At 48.7% G+C, this 19,933-nt stretch overlaps 7 protein-coding genes across 7 annotated transcripts; 3 read left to right on the forward strand and 4 right to left on the reverse strand.

Annotated features, from left to right (window-relative positions):
- Positions 1-2,039: 2,039 nt before the first annotated feature.
- On the reverse strand, positions 2,040-4,167 carry TrAtP1_006264 (uncharacterized protein; the record flags this gene model as incomplete). Its single annotated transcript, XM_066113045.1, has 9 exons — positions 2,040-2,082; positions 3,117-3,231; positions 3,304-3,363; positions 3,426-3,464; positions 3,520-3,640; positions 3,701-3,726; positions 3,802-3,833; positions 3,885-3,924; positions 4,158-4,167. 9 exons carry the CDS (start codon positions 4,165-4,167, stop codon positions 2,040-2,042), a joined length of 486 nt encoding a protein of 161 aa, XP_065969131.1.
- Positions 4,168-5,559: 1,392 nt separating this feature from the next.
- Positions 5,560-7,280, reverse strand: TrAtP1_006265 (uncharacterized protein; the record flags this gene model as incomplete). The annotated part of the gene is made up of 4 exons (XM_066113046.1): positions 5,560-5,570; positions 5,860-6,075; positions 6,160-6,456; positions 7,274-7,280. 4 exons carry the CDS (start codon positions 7,278-7,280, stop codon positions 5,560-5,562), a joined length of 531 nt encoding a protein of 176 aa, XP_065969132.1.
- Positions 7,281-8,424: 1,144 nt separating this feature from the next.
- TrAtP1_006266 (uncharacterized protein) lies at positions 8,425-9,439 on the forward strand (the record flags this gene model as incomplete). Its single annotated transcript, XM_066113047.1, has 2 exons — positions 8,425-8,959; positions 9,024-9,439. The coding sequence occupies 2 exons, from the start codon at positions 8,425-8,427 to the stop codon at positions 9,437-9,439; spliced, it is 951 nt and encodes a 316-aa protein (XP_065969133.1).
- Positions 9,276-10,804, reverse strand: TrAtP1_006267 (uncharacterized protein). Its single transcript, XM_014082892.2, has 4 exons — positions 10,654-10,804; positions 10,513-10,559; positions 10,409-10,446; positions 9,276-10,353 (listed from the first exon to the last, which is right to left on the reverse strand). Exons 1-4 carry the CDS (start codon positions 10,730-10,732, stop codon positions 9,777-9,779), a joined length of 741 nt encoding a protein of 246 aa, XP_013938367.1. The 5' UTR covers positions 10,733-10,804; the 3' UTR covers positions 9,276-9,776.
- A 777-nt stretch (positions 10,805-11,581) lies between these two features.
- TrAtP1_006268 (uncharacterized protein) lies at positions 11,582-12,307 on the forward strand (the record flags this gene model as incomplete). The annotated part of the gene is made up of 1 exon (XM_014082893.2): positions 11,582-12,307. The coding sequence occupies one exon, from the start codon at positions 11,582-11,584 to the stop codon at positions 12,305-12,307; it is 726 nt and encodes a 241-aa protein (XP_013938368.2).
- Positions 12,308-13,195: 888 nt separating this feature from the next.
- TrAtP1_006269 (uncharacterized protein) lies at positions 13,196-14,354 on the reverse strand (the record flags this gene model as incomplete). The annotated part of the gene is made up of 2 exons (XM_014082894.2): positions 13,196-13,949; positions 14,050-14,354. 2 exons carry the CDS (start codon positions 14,352-14,354, stop codon positions 13,196-13,198), a joined length of 1,059 nt encoding a protein of 352 aa, XP_013938369.1.
- A 3,976-nt stretch (positions 14,355-18,330) lies between these two features.
- On the forward strand, positions 18,331-19,869 carry TrAtP1_006270 (uncharacterized protein; the record flags this gene model as incomplete). Its single annotated transcript, XM_014082895.2, has 4 exons — positions 18,331-18,450; positions 18,510-18,645; positions 18,710-19,382; positions 19,434-19,869. The coding sequence occupies 4 exons, from the start codon at positions 18,331-18,333 to the stop codon at positions 19,867-19,869; spliced, it is 1,365 nt and encodes a 454-aa protein (XP_013938370.1).
- Positions 19,870-19,933: the final 64 nt, after the last annotated feature.

Here is a 19,933-nt window from a genome sequence, read left to right on the forward strand (position 1 = left end):
TGTGATGATGGAATTGGAGGTTGCTGCTGAGGTTTTCCGTCACCGCGTATTGTTACCTACATGATGGTGTTTGAGGGGCTTTTAGGTACTGCCTCACCCCTATTATCACTAGCAGAGCGTCGGTTCTAGTGGAGAATCTCACCACGAGAAGGTACAGTAGTTTGGTAGGCGGCCCTCGATCAAAATCAAGTTCCTTTTGATCAGCGCAGCTCCGCCGAAACCACATGTGCACAGGCCTTGGCGTGCTCCACGCAGTGATAATAGACTATGATTCACTCAGTTTGAAGGGCCCTTGTTTCCCTTTTCTGCAACTAGCGGTGGTGAGGCTGAAGTTCCAACGGCATTATGAGACTGCTTCTGGCTAGGAACGGTGGAGTTGGGCGGAGCGGTGGGCTCGGCAGTGAGTCTTGATGAACAAGGTTGAATTTACGACTAGAAGCCTGTTCATCCTGTGATTCTGTTGACATGAGCACTGGCCAAGCACGTTCTCGATTTTCTGAAGTAGGTAGTTGGATAAGAGGAGGCCAAAGCATGAATCCTCTATATGTATCTAGATACCTTTGAACAGTGCAAACACACCCAGCTGATTGCACAGCATCCTTGTTCAAAATGGCCAACGCGCTGTATGCTCTGGGATTAGAAGCATCTGCCGAGTTAAAGCGAACGCCACAGTTTCCCGCCGCTCCTGCAATTAGAGAGTTGGAGCTATAGCTTTTACAAAGTCTTCGCTTTGATATGAGCGTCCAAGTCGTGTTGGTCGCGACCTAGAACCTAGAACACCAAACTGCAGCTGAATATCTCAACTACCGAGCAGGCTTCTCATTGAGGCGTTAATGCAGCGCATCGACCAGGAGAAATGGCTAGATACAGTTATCACGTAACACACTGCGGCACGCCTACCTGTCGTTCCTCAGCTCGTCACAACATGCAGGTACTCTAGTTTATTTTCTTCATCACCATCGCATTTCTAGTTATAGTTACCTTTTGCTCTCTTTATAATTGGAGATTGCCGTATTTTAGCTGACGAGCGGCGGTGGGCGTTTCCATTCGGCGATGAAGAGCGCTTCTTTCTTATGCTTAAATGGATAGCGTGGGCCCAGCAGCCGTCTTGCTCTTTTTTTACTGGGACAGTTATTTGTTTGCATTCGAAGATAAGAAGAGAGACAGCTAGCTTAAGGTACTTGATGCCTTGCCATGCTTGAAAGGGCCTAGAAGTGTTAGTTGAACAGAGACCGTGGCGATGCACTTGAACAACTGACTCGAATTTGGCTGCCACTGACGAAGCAATACAGAGGAAAGCAAAGAATAATAAAGAGAGCCCTGGCAAGTCATTTACAAAGTCCATCCATTATATAGGAGTCACGAAAAGTCCAAAAATGTTTGCGCCGCTTGCTCCGGCTTTCTGTAGCATCGCATCTTGCGCACTTGTTCCCTCCAAATTTTTATAGAGCGTCAAGCAGCACAGCCTGCATTTCATTCAATATCAAGTCACTGCCTCGTCAAAATGGGTAACAAAAGAGCGCCGCTGAGAATCTTTCCCAAGCTATCGCCAGTCTTCTAGGTGATTTTTTGAACTGGCCGTGGTGAGCAATTCGCATATTTGTATTAACAGCAATCTCTAATTAGGCCAATTAGACCCGGAGTAGAAGAACCCGCTCAGCTGTACCGTTTTCTTTTTTGGCGGCATTTCTATGCATTTCTCTCTCTCTCGGTCCCGCTCCCGCTCTCTTTGCACTTGGTATTGGGTTTCAGTTGTCTCATTCTACCTTGATCTTATGACAAGAGTCTGAGTTTCATTTAATATGGTCCATTAAATGTTGGATTAACAACTCTCTGAGCAGTAGTAGCAGAAGTAGCAGAAGTAGCAGAAGTAGCAGAAGTAGCAGAAGTAGCAGAAGTAGCAGAAGTAGCAGAAGTAGCAGAAGTAGCAGAAGTAGCAGAAGTAGCAGAAGTAGCAGAAGTAGCAGAAGTAGCAGTAGCAGTAGCAGTAGTGCTTTAGGTAGTCTATTCGTGCTACAGCCGCACATTTCCAGCTGCATTCAAGTCAGGTTGTGAGTATGTGTATCTACTTGTATTTTAAGTCTAACAAGGTTAGGTGGTGGAAGGGGGCTATTATCCCTGCGCCATGGATGTTGGCGGGGTAGGAGGAGCAGGAAGAATAGAAGAGAGAGAGAGGAGAGAGAGAGAGAGGAAGAAGCGAAAGAAGAAGAAGAAATAAAAGAGGAAGAGGAAGAGAAAGAGAAGATGAACTCGCCAAAATTTTGGCCAGATGTAACATCTAGTAGTTTATGCAAGAACTATTGCTGGCCTCTGCCATGTTTTCTTGTGTTGCTTCACCCCTTACAGTTCAATTACACCATTGTTTACGGCGACTGCCAGTATAAAAGAAGCTGTTCTCCTCGGCATATTTGGCGCATCGGTTCAGCCTATTTCGCTTTCGAGTTACTTACTTGAAGCTACGGCCCTCGTTGCCGCATTTTTGCTCGTGGGATAGGAAATTCCGTGTCTACATGTATATTTGGTTGTCGAGCAGACTCCAGCGTCAAGTCGCAGTTGGGGTGCTATATAGTTGCTCAAAGTTTTCTATTTTTTCAGGCTTCAATATAATGAAATGCGAAAGGTCTCATCGCCACCATGATCGTCAAACATTTTCGAAGCGTAGCAACAAAAGGGAAGGATAACATGGCCATCAGATTGGAAAACCTACCTCAGATGAAATACTTGGGAATGGTCATAGACAACTACAAGCCGAATCTCGCATATATCCCAACGGATATACCAGCATTGTTTCACAGAATGCAAGATATTCTCTCAAAAAAATGAATTATAGTCACGAAAAAAAAAAAAAAAGAGAGAGAGAGAGAGCGAGAGAAACAAAGACAACAAACAACAAAAAAACAAACTGAAGCCTGAGGCTTCAACATCCTACCAAAACTCTTCTTCTTCTTCGTCGTCTTCGTCGTCTTTGTCTTCCTCCTCCTCCTCCTTCTGCTGTTGTTGCTGCTGTTGCTGCTGCTGCTCAGAGGCAGGAGCGAGGGCCGGGGCGGGGGCCGGGGCAACGGGGGCGGCAGTGGGGGCCGGGGCCGGGACCGCAGCAGACGCACGCAATTGCGCACTTGTGCGCTCGATCAATGCGTCGGAGACGCCAGCACGACGCAACTGTCTCCTTTCGGAGCGGGAGAGGAGTCCCCCCGGGGCCGCGCCCAGTGATGGGAGGCTGGCGCTTGGTTACTAAATACAGACATCGGCATTAGTATCAAGGGAAACGGCATAAACAATGGATGAAATAAAGGGGATGCTTACCGCCGCCAGCACCACCACCAGACCCCTTCTTCTCGTCCTCCTTCTTCTTCTTGTTCTTCTCTGCAATAACCATGTCAGTTTGATCATGAGCTGTATGTAGAGTGACAAGCATTGGGACTTACTCTTCTTGCCTCCCGAAGAGGCGCAACCTCCGACACGTTCTATTCCAATGTTAGATCCGTGATCAAATGTCAAGCTATATATCTTATAACATACTGGGGGGGCCAGGTGGGCGCCGCCCACCACCGGAACCGCCAGACCCAACATTGCCCTGAGGGCCGTACACAATTTCGTTCCAGGCTCTAAGGAGCCTCAGGGCATCTCTGACGTTTGCCATCTATTTCCATGATTAGTGATTATACTACATAATAAATGGTGTCTGTGGTGTGGAAAATACCGCAAAAATTGGAGAAAAATTCGAAACTAGAATTTATAGTCAGAGGCAAATAGCAAATCTTCAAAGACAGAACGCGTACAAAAAGGGGGAAATCAACAGACGGCCCGAGGCCAGGACGACAAATTGTTCAAATCTATTTGATAGTCAGCTAGAGCAGGAATGACGAAGTGATGGGAGTACATACGAGAAAACGCCCAAAGGGCCGGCGTAAGAGGATGATATTTCTATTTGCGTCAGTAAACCAATCAACAGCAAGAAGAAAACAAAGATGGACTTACAAACTGACAAAAAAAATTGTCATATAATGATTCGAACTATATAGCTGGTTAGCTACTAGTTCAAACAAAAAGTGGTGGTGGAGATACGTGCCGGCGGGCGAGATGGTGATGATGCTGGAGAGAAAGAAAAGTCGAAACACTTGGGAAACAGAAAGTCTGGTCTCATACTGCACGCGTACCGCGCAGCATAACGTGACTTCGTGTTTTTTATTCACTTTATTATCACATTTACTTGCCAGTTGGCGATAGTGCGATAGGGACAGCCTGACAGATGCTCCCAGCTGGCACTATTCTTTCCAGCACGCAAAAGATTACCTGACGAAGGATATATTTAACTTCTGCTTCTGATAGTATATGGTGCATATAGAGAAAAAACGAGCAAGCGAGGCGAGATGATTCTATCCCAGATCAATGAGTTATAATGGTAGAAGAAGTGAGCATACATACCCAACGAAAGTCACAAAAATCACCAGGCAGTAGACTTTTCTTCTGTTTAGTACCTCCCAGCCGGTTGTTGGTCAAGAAGAGTTGGCAGAGACTCTTGTTCGCAGCAGAGCGGATTTGTTGTATGGAGGATAGGCTGTAAGTGAAGTGAAGAGGAGGAAGAGGCTCTACGGGGACCCGTTGCAAAAGCTGATTTCTATACCGATGCGAGTACGACGATATAGAGCAACTAGAGATTATAAAGACAGTAAAAACAGGAGAAGCAGTGTCCATCTACACATGTCCGGGGTCGCTGCTATTCCCCATTATGTCTGTGATAATTGAGAGAGAAATAATGGCGGATACGATCCATTTTGTTGCTCAATCCGACATTGAGGTAGCTCCAAAGGGCGCCACTTCTAGAGAGGCAAAGAAGTAATCATATACGCTTTGCTTTATCTATCTGTGGCGTTTGTATTGATATCGATACTGTTATATCTAGCTAAAACCCCGTTTATTTATAATTCACAGGGAGTTCTTCTGGAATCAATCAAGTGTACTTGAGCGGGCTAGTCTCGTGGGCACTTTGTTGTTTGCCATACTTCTCCTAATCAATTCTCCTAGGTCTGCTCTTATCTGGGCTGTCACTGTCGCTGGCCACTCCACGGGCATTCAGAGGATTGGTGTCTCCCAACACGCGTAGAAGCTTCGGAATCAACAGTAAGGACATCCTGAACAACAACGCTGGTGGTTCTACTGGCGGAGGTAAGTATACCCTCGAACTCATTTAGAGCTTATTTGAATACAAACGTGGGATATTCAGCGAAAGATGACAATCGTTTCCATCTTTGCCACATTTTCTAATGCGGACACGGCTACGGAGGGAGCACGATTTGAAGGTTGTGTCCTAAGATTTTCCATGGGCCCCATCTTTATCGTATCTACCGGTGAGTTTACAACCTTTAACACTATTACTGGCAGTAGAGATAAAAAAGACAGTAGAGATAATAAAGGCAGTAGAGATGGTAGAGGTGGTAGAGATGGTAATATACTAAAGGTAATAGTTGTTCTTTACCCTGTCTATACCCATTCGATCCAAAAGGGGGGGGAAAGTTCTGCCGAGGCAATCACCTCCAATTGCACATCTATCTAAATCGGCTAATAGTCTACTGCAGAATTGGCCAAATAATTAATCACCTTTCTCTTTCCTCTCCTCAGGCTGAGGTTTTCTTCATCTTTTTCTTTTCCTTTTCCTTTTCCTCCTCCTTATTCTCTTTTCTTCTCGTATGCCTCAAAAGTCAATGTTGACCTCATCATCCGAGTAGTCTCTCTCCCCTCCCTCTTTCCTTGGCCAGAGGCCTACATGACCCCGTCATCCGAATAATCGATCTCATCATCTTCTTCTTGGACTTCTTCCTCTTCCTCTTCCTCTCCCTCCTCCGACTGGGGCCGGAACACCACCCATCTCAATGTCTGTAGCCTCCCCAGAGGCAGACGTTGGAGGGGCGCTGGGGGGTCGGCGGCGGCGGGCGGGGGGCGGGGGGGCGAGGGAAGCGATGGGACCCATTGCCGCCCTCGCGGCAATGGCAACGTTGGACAAACCAGCTTGGCGAAGCTGGCGCCTCTCAGCGCGGGAGAGGCTACCGCCTGGGTCGCGCCCAGTCACCTTCGTCACTAAGTACAGATATCAGCATTAGTATCAAACTTAAAGTAAACAAAATAAATAAACAAAATGAACAAGACAAAAAGGATACTTACCGCCACCAGAGTTGTTCTTGGCCTTTTTGGCCGCGTCCTTCTTGTTCTTGTTTACAATCACTATGTCAGTTTGATCATGAGCTGTAGGTAGAGTGATGAGCATTAGGACATACCCTTCAACCTCACTGCCCATCTTCACGTCCATGTCCTCCCCAGAAGCAGATACCGGAGGGACCGGGGGGCGCGAGGACGGCAGCAGGACCCATGGCGGGCATGATGTGGATGGCGGCGTGAGAGACGCCGGCACGGCACAATGTCTGAGCTCCTCCTGAGCGTCCTCGGGCTGGCGCTTGGTGACTAAGTATACGCACTGGAATTAGTATCACGGTAAATGCCATAAAGAAATGAAATAAAGGCGATACTGACCGCCATCGGAACTACTACCAGATTTCTTGTCGCCCTTTACCCTTTACCTCCTCCTCCTCCTCCTCCTCCTCCTCCTCCTTCTTCTTCTTCTTCTTCTTCTTCTTCTACTCCTTCTTCTTCTACTCCTTCTTCTTCTTCTTCTTCTTCTTCTTCTTCTTCTTCTTCTTCTTCTCCTTCTTCTCCTTATTCTTCTTCTCCTTCTTCTTAGTTTCTACAGTAGTAATGTGAGTTTGAACCCGGACTGTAGAGTATAAAGCTTTAGGACATACCTTTTTTTTCCTCCTCCAGAGGCGCAACCTCCACTACGAGCTATCCCAAAAGGATTCTTGGTACAAAGGCCCGCAACAACGGCTTCCAGAACGAGTTGGAAAAAAGAAGATGGCTAACGACTAGATGACGGATAAGTTAGATCTACTTCACAGTGAGTTAGATCAGATGGAATTGACATGACGGAAGAACATACAAACAAGAATCGCCCGAAGGCCAGCGGAAGAGGATGATAACTATTTGTTGAGTGTGCCAGAACGAAAAAAAAAAAGAACAAAGAAAAGTAAAACGAAATCGAAGGGTCCAGCGCATACAAATGGCAGAAGATGAAAATCGACATCGAGCTGTTGAGGTGTTGAGAGAGGAACCTGTCGAGCTACATGGAGAGCAAAGTAGAAATTCTGCTGTCCCGTGCACGCTGCATAACGTAATCGCTACTTCTGCAGCTACTTTTCATCTCATTCACGCGGCAGGAGCCTACCTCGCATACATAGACCGGCAGGTGCCTAATGAACACATCGCCATATCTGTTTGGGCAGGTACGGTTCAGCTGAAATTACCTGTTCTGTTGAGAGGCTCGTCCGAGGGATTTAGATTGAACGGCGGTATGCATGGGATTTCTAGCATTGCTACTGATGCTATTGATGCTACTATCTCTATTGTCTCTACTACTGCTACTATACGTGGGTAGGTAGGCGCCTATTCTATAATTTAGGGCCCCGTCCCCCTCTAGAGTCTTTTTTCATATCACTATCTCGAATATGAGAAGTAATAGACGTAGAGTGATTGATGTATTGACTCTAGCTGAGCACTATTGGCAACAAAGAGGAGGAGGAGGAAAAGATGATATGACTCACTCAAACACCAAGAATGAATTCAATTTCGAGCTTTTTTCTCGTGACATGATCATTCTGAGATGATATTGTAAATTCTTCGAGCAAGATACGGCATAATCGACCAGGGCACTCTCAACTGCAGGACCAAGTTCCAAGGTCCAAGTTGTGGTCGATATTGTCAGTGGCTGCCAGATGCCAGCGAAAGCAGCGAAAATATAAAGAAGCGCTCTCCCAGATAGTAAGCCCAAAGAAACAAAACTGATACTGCACATTTACGTCCCACCGCTTTTGATATTTCTCTACTTCTTTCTAAGCTGCATTAGAATGTTTCTTTTTTTGACGTTTCTTCCACCCACACAGCATACAGCTCTTTGTTGATCAACCAACCTGTCAGTGGCTGCCAGACGCCAGCAAAAGCAGCGAAAACACAAAGCAGCGCTCTCCTAAACAACAAGTCTGAGAAACAAAACTGCAATACTGCACATTTTCATCTTACCGCTTTTAAATCTTCTCTACTACTCTCTAAGCTGCATAAGAATATTTCTTCTCCTAACATTTCTTCTACCCACATGGCACACAGCTCTTTATTGATCAGCCATCCTGTCAGTGGCTGCCAGATGTTCGCAGAAACATAAACAAGCGCTCCCCCAAACAGCCTGAAGAAACCAAAACTGCACATTTCATCTCACCGCTTCTGAAGCTTCTCTACTTCTCTCTGAGCTGCATCGGAATGCTTCTTCTTCTTCTAACATCTCCTCCACCACCACAGCGACTCAGTGATCAGCCATCCTGCAAAATGGAGCTGCAGCTGCCTCTACGCCGGCAGAACATTACTGATTTCCTGAACAACCTCTCCACCATGTCGCAAGCACAGCGAGAGCTGCGACGCCGCGCCACCTCCATCGCCGATGCGAATCGCGTGCAGGAAATCACTTCAGCAACTCCCCAGCGCAGCGTCAAGCGCCGACGCACTTCTGCGTCTCCGATATCCATCTCGTCCACTCCTCCCCGGCGAGCTTCTCGCAAGACCAAGACTCATCGTGACAAGCTCTTCGACGCCATGCAGGCTGGAGACGACTACCCTGCTGAGCCGAAGACGATTAAGAGCGCGGACGATCTCAGTGACATGCAGCTGAAGAAGTGTTATGACATTCTACACGCTTGTGGTAGTGCGACGGATCCTAATGCGAGCCTGGACAAGACCAGACAGAGCATTGACGGCTTCTTGGATGCAGTGTTTAATGAGTGGTCGAGTCGCAAGGTTGGGAATTTGCCGCGCTCAGAGCTGGACTTTTTGGTGGAGGCAGAGGTCTTGACGGGAAAGTTGTGTGGTAAGTGTATCATCTATTATCAGCTCAATGTATTGCATTATGCAGGCTGCTAATATGAATGCAGTGAATCCTCAGGAGCACGCCAAAATGAGTGACTGCGATGCCGGAACCCTCTGCACTGCCCCTGTTTCCGCAGTTGCAACATACTGCAACAACCCGCCCATGTTCAAGCTAGAATTCTCGGCTATCGACGAGCTATCTGGCCAACCCGAAGCGATATGCCCGATGGCTCGCGGAGATATCATGTGGGTGAATACAGACTGGGTGCAGGAGCTGCGCAAAAGCCTCCAAACCAAGATCATCGCCAAGGTCCACAAGCACAACAAGCACCTCGCCATATGGCAGGCTCGCAAGCTCATCGTGGAGTGGGCCAAGGGAAGCTTGTCGATGGGGGAGGACGTAAGCAACATGGGCTTTTTGAAGCGAGAGACGGCTGATGTTGCGCTGATTGGATTGGGAGGACAAAGCGAGGAAAATTAGCTGGCGAAATATCTTTTTACGAGATTTACGAGATATACTTCACATCGGCGTTACATATACTATGACAAGGGGAACAATCTGGGATATTTCATCTATTGGGCTACGAGCATGCGCATACGATATACGGAGGCTAGGATCTGCTGATTTCATGGCAATGGATACGGGCAGGAAAATACTTGGGGCAAATTAACAGGAGCAAAGTCGACGGTTTATTTCGCTAATATTGAACCGCTACATCTCAACAATTATTACTTGCTTTATTATACCGCTATTTCTTGGCAATTATTCTTCAAATAGCGTACCATCTGATTCAATAACTGACACCATGGCCGCATAACTAGTAGCTGTCTCTCTTCAACCAAGGCGCGCACGCATCAAAAAACCTCTCATGCACGTCCCTAGCCCCCGTTCTATCCAGCAGTTCCTGAAAGACATTTTCATCTACTCGCTTCACAAAGATCAAGGCTCCCGCCCAGATGATATCAGCGTAGCTCACATCCTTGCCCAGGAAAAAGGGTCCCTCCGCTTGTCTCTCCTTGAGAAGACTAGTCAGCTCCGTCAAGTATGGAAGTGCTGCGACCCAGGATTTCTCGCCGCCCAACCGGCGCTCATACTCGTCGAGAGACATTCCGAATTTTTCAGTGTATATGCCAACCCAATAGTCGTAGCTCTTTTCGCTGAGGACGGCTTGGGAAAACTTGTAGAGCAGATTGGGATGCGTGGCGGGCATGCACTTGTCAACGAGGGCGTCTACCCTGTGGACAATGGGGGAGTCAAGGTGGACATTAGGAGAGGGATATTTCCTCTCAATGGATTTGGCAATCTTGCCTGACTCCATGAGATATGTTCCGTCTGGGAACTGGACTATGGGAAGTGTGTATGGCTTCTGGCCCTCTCCGTCATTGGGCGGGATGCTATTAGAATCTTTAGTCTGTCTCTGAGCCTTAAAAAGGATAAAGTAGATCGTACTGTACACTGAATCTCGGCGCAATCTCTGGATAGTCAACCTGTTCAAGGCCATTAGCCGCTGTTGGAAAGAATTACATTGAGATGGATTGATATCCCATGCTTACCCATTCCGTCTTGTAGTCAAGATTCTTGTAATTGAAGAGCATGCGCGCTTGATGAGGCTGTCAATGATTGGAACATCCAAAAAGCAAACGATTTATGCTGGCATGTATGGAAAGCGAATGATCCCAAATGTAACTACTTACTCTTCCATGTGTTCAAAGACCACGAAGTATTCGGCGCTTGGCTGGCGAGATCAAACAAGGTGATTTGCTCAGAGCCCATGGTTGCTGATTCTTCCACTCAAGAACAAGATGAAAAGAGGAAAAGATGAAGAAGAGAATAGCATTTTCTTGCACTTCTAGAGTGAAATATATGTGTTTTAGACAGTACACATCATAGTTAGCTACCTAATTTTTTCCTTCATGGCATTACACATGCTTAGCAGCCTAGAGCCGCGCATGAATCCCACCACCTAGTGATTCGCAGAAAAGTGCCCAAATAGGAAATAATACCCAGCTTGATATGCCCTTTAAATTCTGCACGTGCGGTGCGCAGTCTCAAGGTGGGAGAAAAGAAAGAGAATGTCTCATGATAGCTTCCGATTCAAAGCAGTTGTAGGCAAAGAGAATATCCAATGGTGCTGTCCGCTTCGTAGCATGGCTAAAGAGAAGATTGCGTAGCAGGGTAGGTAGGTAAGCACTTTAGTATGGCGCTACCCGCCTCGTAAGGCTCCTCAAGCAATCTCATCAACTTATACACCCCAAGCTTATCTCATCTATTAATTGCCCGTTCAATTCTCGAAATTTTTATTCTCCGAAAGTGCAGCCAAACCGCCGCGGAGAAGACTGACTCCAGAGCCTCCCAGTATAGAACTGAATTTCCCAACCACTGCGCCGCCATTTACCTGGTGCCTCCAGCATTGAACGCCTGCCACTCTGACTTCAGCGTCCCCGTCTCTCACATCTCCACTGCATGATTTACTTGGCAGTTCCAAGTTAAATAGGGGTGTCACGGGATTTACTCGGGTAACAAGACGCGTCAAATCCCCTGATCAAAGTTCCCCTCTCTGGATGAAATGCAATTGCCAGTTGTTGAACATCATCATTTGAAATGCTTGAATGTTGTGTGACCATGTCGTCTATTGATTCAAAGTTTCAATCACCCTGCCTGGACCAGGGCGAGTCCACCTTCTTCACTCGTCTACCGGGCGAAATTCGCGACTACATTTACCATCTGTATGCCTCTGTTGACGCCATATCAGATGGCAAGTCAACAAGCCAGCCGGAGCAGCTCTTTCTCAACGAGGAGAAGCCGTATGATGGCGATGGCGAAAATTTGACGCTGAGATGCTGCTGCCAACGGATCTTTTACGAGATGCGCCGAGCCATGGTACGCGAGGTGGCCCTGGCCTTTTACTCGCAGTGGAACTTTCGACTCCAGCTGGCAGTCCATGGGCGTCTCGACTGGGCTCGCACGCAAAAGATTCGCCTTCAACTCCGCAACGAAGATAAATTCAATCTCATTGGTGCAGGGTTCACCAACAAGGCTCTATTACGGACAAAAGCTTTGCAGGTTCTATACATTGATTGCTCCGAATTCAATCGGCCCTCCAACAGAGCGATTGGACCCAACATTGTCATTTCTAGCCCGGATTCCGAGGTGGGAGCGGATGATGAGGCAGAACTGGAAGAGTTTGGGCAACGGCATTTTTTGGAAATCGTGCTCGCTGGCTGCGGCACTCAGCTGGAAAGGTTGGAAACGGTGGTGCTTGACGGCAAAGGCCGCTATCCCGCGTTTTGGCCGGAGCAAGTCCGGCAGTTTGTCAAGGCTGAAGTGCAAGTAATTGAGCTTGAATAGCAATAGAACTATTTTCAAGATAGATTCTGGTTTGCACCAGGGGTGAGCAGGCAAATTCACGCTAAGCAAACACGATCCAGCAGCTGAACCGGCTGCAATTCTCACAATCATCGTGACCCGCCCGGTCTTGGTCAGTCGCGTGCTCGTTTCAGCAACGATATTGCGTGTCCATGCTAGCGAGAGAATATAATTTTAGCGATGATGTGTTAAGCCATTTGGAGAAATGGCTTTTCTTGGCAGCCCGCCCTTCTCCCCGCAGATTTGCGTTACTGTTGCCGGCTTTTCGACTGAGCATGGGGTACGCGGCATACATAGGTATGCAGAGATCTCAGCTATAACCACCGACCTTCAGTTTGCTACACGTTTCTCAGGCAAATCAAGGGAAAGACCGCATGTTCGTGTTAGAAATGGTATGAGAATGGCCTATTTGTTTCTAAAAAACAGTTGCTAAATTAAGATATATAATTCCAAAAGCCTCCGCATGAGCGCTCATCATTTTGCTCAACTACTATAAGTCGAGTCTCCGAGCAAAGCAGAGCCACTTGAACTATAAACCACGAGAAATGAGCAGTTCTTATTTCATCCATCGCTAACCAAGACCAAACGTAGATATATAGGATAACAGGAAAACTCCCCCATGATCTGGCTCTATGTATACACAAAACTGGCAGGCCGCGCCATTCTATTCCATCACAAGGCTCCCTGCGCCAAGAGATCGACGCCGTTTTACCCGTCCATCCCCGTCCAAGACATTAATTAAGCGTCTGACTGACCGGCGTGTATTCGCAAGCAACTCCACCCGAGACAAAACCCACCAATCCCTTGAGCCTGGGCAGGCTGAGGGTTTGTTCTTATAAACGCCAATGTCCCACCCCATTCATAGAAATTTTACAAGACAACAACGCCACGCTGGATATGAGCCGTCTCGTTGACAAGAGGCATGCAGCCAAACAGCGCCGTCAGGTCGTTTAAGCATTTGGTACGGGCCTCCAGGTGGCCAGGCTTCTTGCTGATGCCCACGGCAGGCTCGTAGCTGACATACCTATCGCGACCGGTGACGAGAAGAGGCCCCGTGCCGGTAAGATACGAGGCGACATAATTGAGAGCAATGTCTTCGCAGTTGAAGTGATCATCGACATATTTACGGACCTTTTCCATGACGGTGTTATTGGAAGAGTAAAAGTCGAGGAACGACATGTGCGAGAAGCACAAGTTTGTTATAATCATGGAGTAAACGTCCTGATTCGCATCCTTGGAGCAGAAGCCATATTTCCATTGGTCTTCGGCGTCCGCGGTAGCGCAACGGGGCATGGCTCCGGTCAATCGGTTCTGACCAAACTTGCGCCAGCTCTGAAAGGCGAACTCGAGGTCCCCGGGCTTATAGTATACGTCGTCGTCCGAAAGCAGAACCGCCCTGGTCTTGAAGTCCGCATCCGGCAGCAGCTTCATGTTCAGACTGTTGCGCTGCGACACCCTGTATCGTACAGGGACGCCCTTTTCCGACTTGAAATTGCCCGGGGGCTTCTCCTCGAGGTCGTTCCAGATAATGACAATCTCGTGCAGCGAGGGGATCTTCTCGGCCAAGAGGACGCGTAGCGTGTCGTCCAGCTCCTTGGGTCGCTTATAGGTCTGCATTGCAATTCTGTTCAAGGCGAAAATGGATCAGCAAATCGATTGGCCATGGAAAATGCCAGGATGCGCGGTGCCGCATCGTGGTCGCACCAGTGTTCCCCGCAACTTACGTGAACTTGTCTCCCATCAGTTTGTCATATTTCTCCCGCGTCGTCTTCCACTCCTTGATGATGTCGGTATAGTTCTTGGGGTCGCAATGTCCATAGTGGACCTTTTCGTGTCCCAGACCCGGGATTTTCGACATGTCGAGATCGGGAAGCTTCATGTCTGGCAGCTTCAGGTTGTCGAGATGCGCCGGGGGGCCGATCCGGACGAGAATGACAATGACGCTGGCCAGCACAGCGGCCATGGCCACAATGGTCACGACGCGGCGAGCCAGCAGGGCCCGCAGGCCGGCAATATACTTGTCCACCATGATAGACGAGATATCGATGCTAACGAGCGACAGGAATCGAATATGCTGCGTGGAGAAGTCGGATAGAAGGACTTTGTCTGATGCGCTGCAAACCTAAAGGGGCTCGGCCTCAGGAGGATCACGTGATGATGGCTTTGATTCTGACGCGATCAGCGGCCCACGTGTTTGCCTCTTCTGGCATCTCGACGCAAGCAGAGAAATGGTGAAAGTTAGGTTGCAATTTAACTCTACATGATTGCTATCCTCCTGGTGTCTCTGCAGAGCACTGCTCTAGGAAGCCGCAGAATTGTGAGACAGAATTGGAAAAGTTGGAGTTTTCTGCAGGGAGAGGCGCTTTGGCCACGGATTAAAGAAGTCTCGGTATATGTGCAACGTTTACCTGCACTGTCCCGCCGCCAACGCAGTGATGCGTCACTCGAGCTAGTAAAGACAGTTGACGGTCTTTGGTAAAGGCGAAAAAGGGATTGAGAGTGAATATGGAGCATCATCTGCCAAAAACATGGCAACATTCACTTACATTAGATCCAGAGAGCTTGAGTGTTGCTGCTTACACTGTTAATACTACAACTCGTATGCATAAAGCCACAGGAAAAGGTAATTGACTGCGCCGATGCTAGGCATATTTTGCACGATATGCTACTGCAGTCCTTTACATCGGCAACGATTCCCATTCTGTGGGTAGCGCATCAAAAGATCCCACAAGGTGGAGCCCCGCCACGGAACCGGAGAATGCTGGGGCGGTTTGGCCGTCATCAGCATGTGAAGAAAATATAGTTTGCTAGTCGTCTATGCCAAAACACAGTCAGATTCCCCATCCGAATCACCGGGGAATTTACAATTTTCGAGTCGATGAAACGCCACTCATGGGGCAAATTTTGCCATCGTTCCACCAACAGTTTCGTTAGAGTGCTTGCGTGAGAATCAAGAGCTGGCAAGGAAGAGAGTCAGAACAAGAACAAGCAGACTAGGTCACAGCGATTGGCTGGCTGGAAAGAATCATTGTCCTCGATAGCAGCCTCGGTCATCAGCGGTGTCGCGCGACACCATCTTTGACGAGATATCGCCTTGATGCCACGGTGCATGGTTCTATTCAGTGGCTCCATTCTCGATGTCACCCACCAAGGGAAGCCTTCGATATGCTCGGATAGGTGCGCGAGGAGACACGCCGAGGCTGTGCAAAATTCGTAGCTGGCTCGAGTATCGCTCCGCTCGTATCTGTACCGTACCTGCTTACGCCTGTACAATATAGCGGCTAGCCTCCGGTTGTCTGGAAGAGATGAGATTCCGCCTCATATTCCGAGATGAAAGACGGGGTTGAGAGACGGGCTAGTAAAGAATGAGAAAAGACGCGGGCTGCTTCCACGTGTAAATAGACGGGATGCCTGAGCAAAGCAAGTGCTGAAGCCCTGCGAACTGCTAGCTTCCGAACAAGACAAGGACCCCCGTTTGGAACCTTTTGCTCCCTGCACATAGGGCTTGGGAAGCCCACTTGCCTTATGGGGAATCCTATTTGTGCAAGGAGTCGTACGATGGCCCGCGTATAGACGCAGCGCTGGCATCAAATCTCCATAGATGTGACATGGCCTCGATTGACGTTGGGAGGGGAGATTGCAGTGATTTATGGCTGCAGCCAAGCCAAGGACTCTCAAGATCCTGGCAGCTCAACCACGGAATGTGGGCGGAGCAAGCCCTGTACGCGGAGCAGCGATGAATTCGGATCTAGCTGCGTCCCTGTTCCTGCAGCAATGGACCTTTGTAGCTGCAGCTGCGACGCCCGTCTAGGAAGGCGTAATTATTTGTAATGATGGGGAGAATGAGGCGTACTTGGTGCTGGATGGTGATGGTGGCTGGCAGCAAAAGCTTGTTGGTTGCACCGCGTATGTCACGTAGTCAAGCCGTTGGGGCGTCATGAGGAGAGCTAGTAGAGGTATTTGTAGATGATGAACTCAGGATATCCATTACTCAAGCTGATACTTGTCAGTCGAAGAACCCCGTCAGTAGTTTGCTCCACGTCAGCAATAAGGCGCCGCAAATATCCGTAGAGCATGAATGAAGCAAAACACACGGAGTAGACCCTGTGGCTTGTTTCGTTTCTGCCATGAGGGCTGTCAAGCTGAAACTGAGATGGAGCTTGAGTTCATGCTACTGTTACAGCGGAGAAACGAAGAGAGGAACGTTGCAAGAGTATTGCTCTGTTTGGAGGGACGATCATATCGATAAATTGGCCTCCAGCTTTCAGGCGTGGTAGCAGATAGCCGCGGTACTGCCGGTGGCTGTACACTGTACCCCAGAAAAAACCCGACATCGCAACCGCAGAAACAACACACGCCGCCTTCACTTCTTCACGACAACCTCGTCGGCGTCTCGGACACAGGCCGCAGCTGTCACTTCGCCGAAACCCCTTAGCTCGACGGTGGCCGCGTCTTAAAATTGCCAGCATGCCGTTGCATCCCGCCTCTGGCCCGCGAATTCTGCAACGGGGCTTTGCGCCGGTCGCAGGGCCTGACTGACGCCTTGCCTGGATCGGCCCAAGGCCCGCAGCCCGATCGTTGAAAGCGCGACGCCAATCATGCGATTCGCATCTTTAGCCCGGGTCCCGTCCCCTGACTTGGCCTCTTTGTCTCGAGCTGGAGCCAGGCTTCTGGAAAGATGGCGCCAGGCCTGCGCTAGCACGGCGAACGATACGAACAGGACCGAGTATACAGTGCAGCATCTTTGATGGGACTGCAGCCCTCCATCGTCTGCGGATCCCCGGCGAAAGAGGCAGCACGGCACGCACTGCACCGACACTGCACAGTCTATACAGCGTTATTGCTTGTACGCGTAGTGAGTCTTGGCTATCCTTCCGCTCGGCCAGAACAGCGGTGCTTCAGCCGCACTCTCCACGGCCTGAAGCCTAGCTCGGCCGTCGTTTCCAGCTTGGCCGAGGCTGGCTCAGGGCGCTGGCTTTGCTTGGCTTCTCCCCCTTTCCCTCTCACTCTGGCACAGCTAACGAGACTATGAATAGTAATTCCGCAATGGCCCTCCAAGCATTGATCCGAAAGCCATACTGAGCTCCATAACTGATACTAGCATGTCTTCAAAACCAATCTCGCGCAACCAGGCCTCAAACCAATCAGGGCCGTTTGCTCTTACGGTACTCACAGTGGGGCCGCCCCGTTGCTACGATGCCTATACAATGCCTGCTGTTTGGAGTGATTTGTCGAGGTACAGAAGATGTGACAACGAGTGCTAGCAGGGAATACTACGTCTGCAGCTTTTCATGCTTGCCATGCCCTATGATTGGATCTAGCGGACTCTTCGCCACATCAGGTTCCTGAGTCGGAGCCAAGAAGGAGCTTTCTTTCAAGTCAGCGCCTCAACGCCAAATTAGTGGCGGCCCCGCAGCTTGACTCTCAGGAAGACATGCCATGCAATGTGATACGCTTGTCCTGCCAACAATGGCGTCTAGTGCCCTCAGCTCGTTTGCCTATTACATCCCCATAGGTATATCCGGATGGAAGCGGCTGCTTGAGACGTCGTCGGTTGGTGGGGAAGGTTCGCGTATGATCGCCCCCATAGCCATCGCTAATACTGGGACCTCAGCCACTCTTTGGCAGCTTTTCTCTCTCTCTTTGAAACCAGTTTTTCATCGTGACTATGGTTTTCATCGCCAAAAGTCTCTAACGTGAAGACTTTTGTGCTGACTTCCGGCCATTCCACTCCTTTCTTGCTACACATCTCTTGTCACTACATATCTTTACTGGCAACTCTTGGTTCCAGTTTTACATATTGTCGATTGCCTCCCATATACTTGCGGGCATTCCTGTCGATTATCTATTCTTATCGACTTCGGATCCATAGGCCTTACGATCAGAACTTTGACGCCAAATTTCGAACCGCTCTATACACGGCTCTTCCCTATATGGCACCGTCATTTACGATTCAATCACCGATCTAGTCTTCTTTTACGATATCAATCTTGTCGTCAATAGCCATGAATCTCTGGCTATTGGCCTTCGCGGCCCTGGCTGCCATGCCAAAAGTGTTGGGTCAGGATGCTAGTTCGGCCTCTTCTTCTGCACTCCAAGCCGTGGCTGAGATGCCTGCATGTGCCGTACGTGCTATCCGTGGACATTCTATACATGGTTCCATCCACTAATATTCAGATTATAGCGAGAATGTCTCGCAACATCGATCACCAAGTCACATTGCGATTTGACAAATACAACTTGCGTATGCACAAACCCGATATTGCAACAGACCATGCAGGCATGTGTCTTAGAGAGCTGCACCATCAAACAAGCGTTATGTAAGTATTGTAGAAAAGCCAAAGGTATTGCATATGGGCAGTAATTACTAACACTTGCTTATAGCAACGATGAATTTAACAGCTGTAGGCTGTGATCAGCCTATCAGAGATCGATCCCGAGCATACATCATCCTCAACGACGCCTTCGGCACCGTGTCCGGTCTTTTTGTGCTTCAACGGGTTGCTTACAAGATCTGGTCTAAAGTAGGCATGGGTGGTGATGATTGGATGGCCGTTGCTACCATTCTAGTTGGAATCCCAAGTACCGTCATCAGCGCCTATAAAGTGTCGAATCACGGCCTGGGTCGCGATATCTGGACCTTGACACCCTCGCAGATTACCGATTTTGGCCTTTACTTCTGGATCATGGAGATTCTCTATTTCCTTGAAGTCTCCATGCTCAAGCTCTCCCTTTTGCTTTTCTATATCCGCATCTTCCCAGGCAAAACAGTGCGCGGAATTCTTTGGACCACATTCGCAGCTTGCTCAGCTTTTGGTCTCTCGTTTGCCTTGGTTGCCGTATTTCAATGTACGCCGGTTAAATTTTACTGGGAAAAATGGGACGGAGAGCACCATGGCACGTGTCTAAACATCAATTCCATTGCCTGGTCAAATGCTGCGATTAGCATAGCGATCGATATATGGGTGCTGGCCATTCCTCTATGGCAGCTCAAGGACCTCAACCTGGACTGGAGACGCAAGGTTGGTGTCGGAATGATGTTTTGCATCGGTGCTTTGTAAGTTAACATCCCTCTTTCTGGAAATATCCCTTCTAACTTGATGTCTAGCGTTACCGTTGTCAGTATCCTACGCCTTAGGTCCCTTATTAAATTCGGCTCCGACAGCCTTAATCCTACTTGGGACTTCTTCGACGTTAGCATCTGGTCTGTCGTGGAGATCAATGTCGGCCTTATATGCGTTTGCTTGCCTTCTTTCCGCGTTCTGCTTGTTCGCCTCTTCCCGAAGCTCCAAGGTACCACTGAAAGGTACGCGAGAAGCTCAAGACGCAATCGATCGTCGAATAAGCGAGTGAGCCGCCTTCCATTGGGACACAGTGCCGGATCACAGGTGGATAGATCAATGTCTCATCCCAATGTTGGACCCAACCGAATAGCCTTTCAAAGATCGTATACGGTTGAGTATGGAGATACCGATGAGGTTCAACTTGTATCGATACATGATAAACTAAGCGCCAAGTCAGACGCCAGATCAGATACCTCATGACGAGGCATAATTTGGCCACATTGGATTCTTTTTATTTCCTTACTCTCCTTTGTTTTTTCTATAT

Source organism: Trichoderma atroviride, chromosome 3 (genome assembly GCF_020647795.1).
Source record: "Trichoderma atroviride chromosome 3, complete sequence".
Taxonomy (NCBI): Eukaryota; Fungi; Ascomycota; class Sordariomycetes; order Hypocreales; family Hypocreaceae; genus Trichoderma; species Trichoderma atroviride.

What these genes read in the sequence shown, in the direction of transcription:
- TrAtP1_006267 (XM_014082892.2), bottom strand. Translation starts at nt 10,732, where the DNA reads ATGGGCTCTGAGCAAATCACCTTGTTTGATCTCGCCAGCCAAGCGCCG. An exon ending in GTCTTTGAACACATGGAAGA is followed by an intron (nt 10,560 to 10,653) that starts GTAAGTAGTTAC and finishes AGCCTCATCAAG; the next exon opens with CGCGCATGCTCTTCAATTAC. An exon ending in TTGACTACAAGACGGAATGG is followed by an intron (nt 10,447 to 10,512) that starts GTAAGCATGGGA and finishes GGCCTTGAACAG; the next exon opens with GTTGACTATCCAGAGATTGC.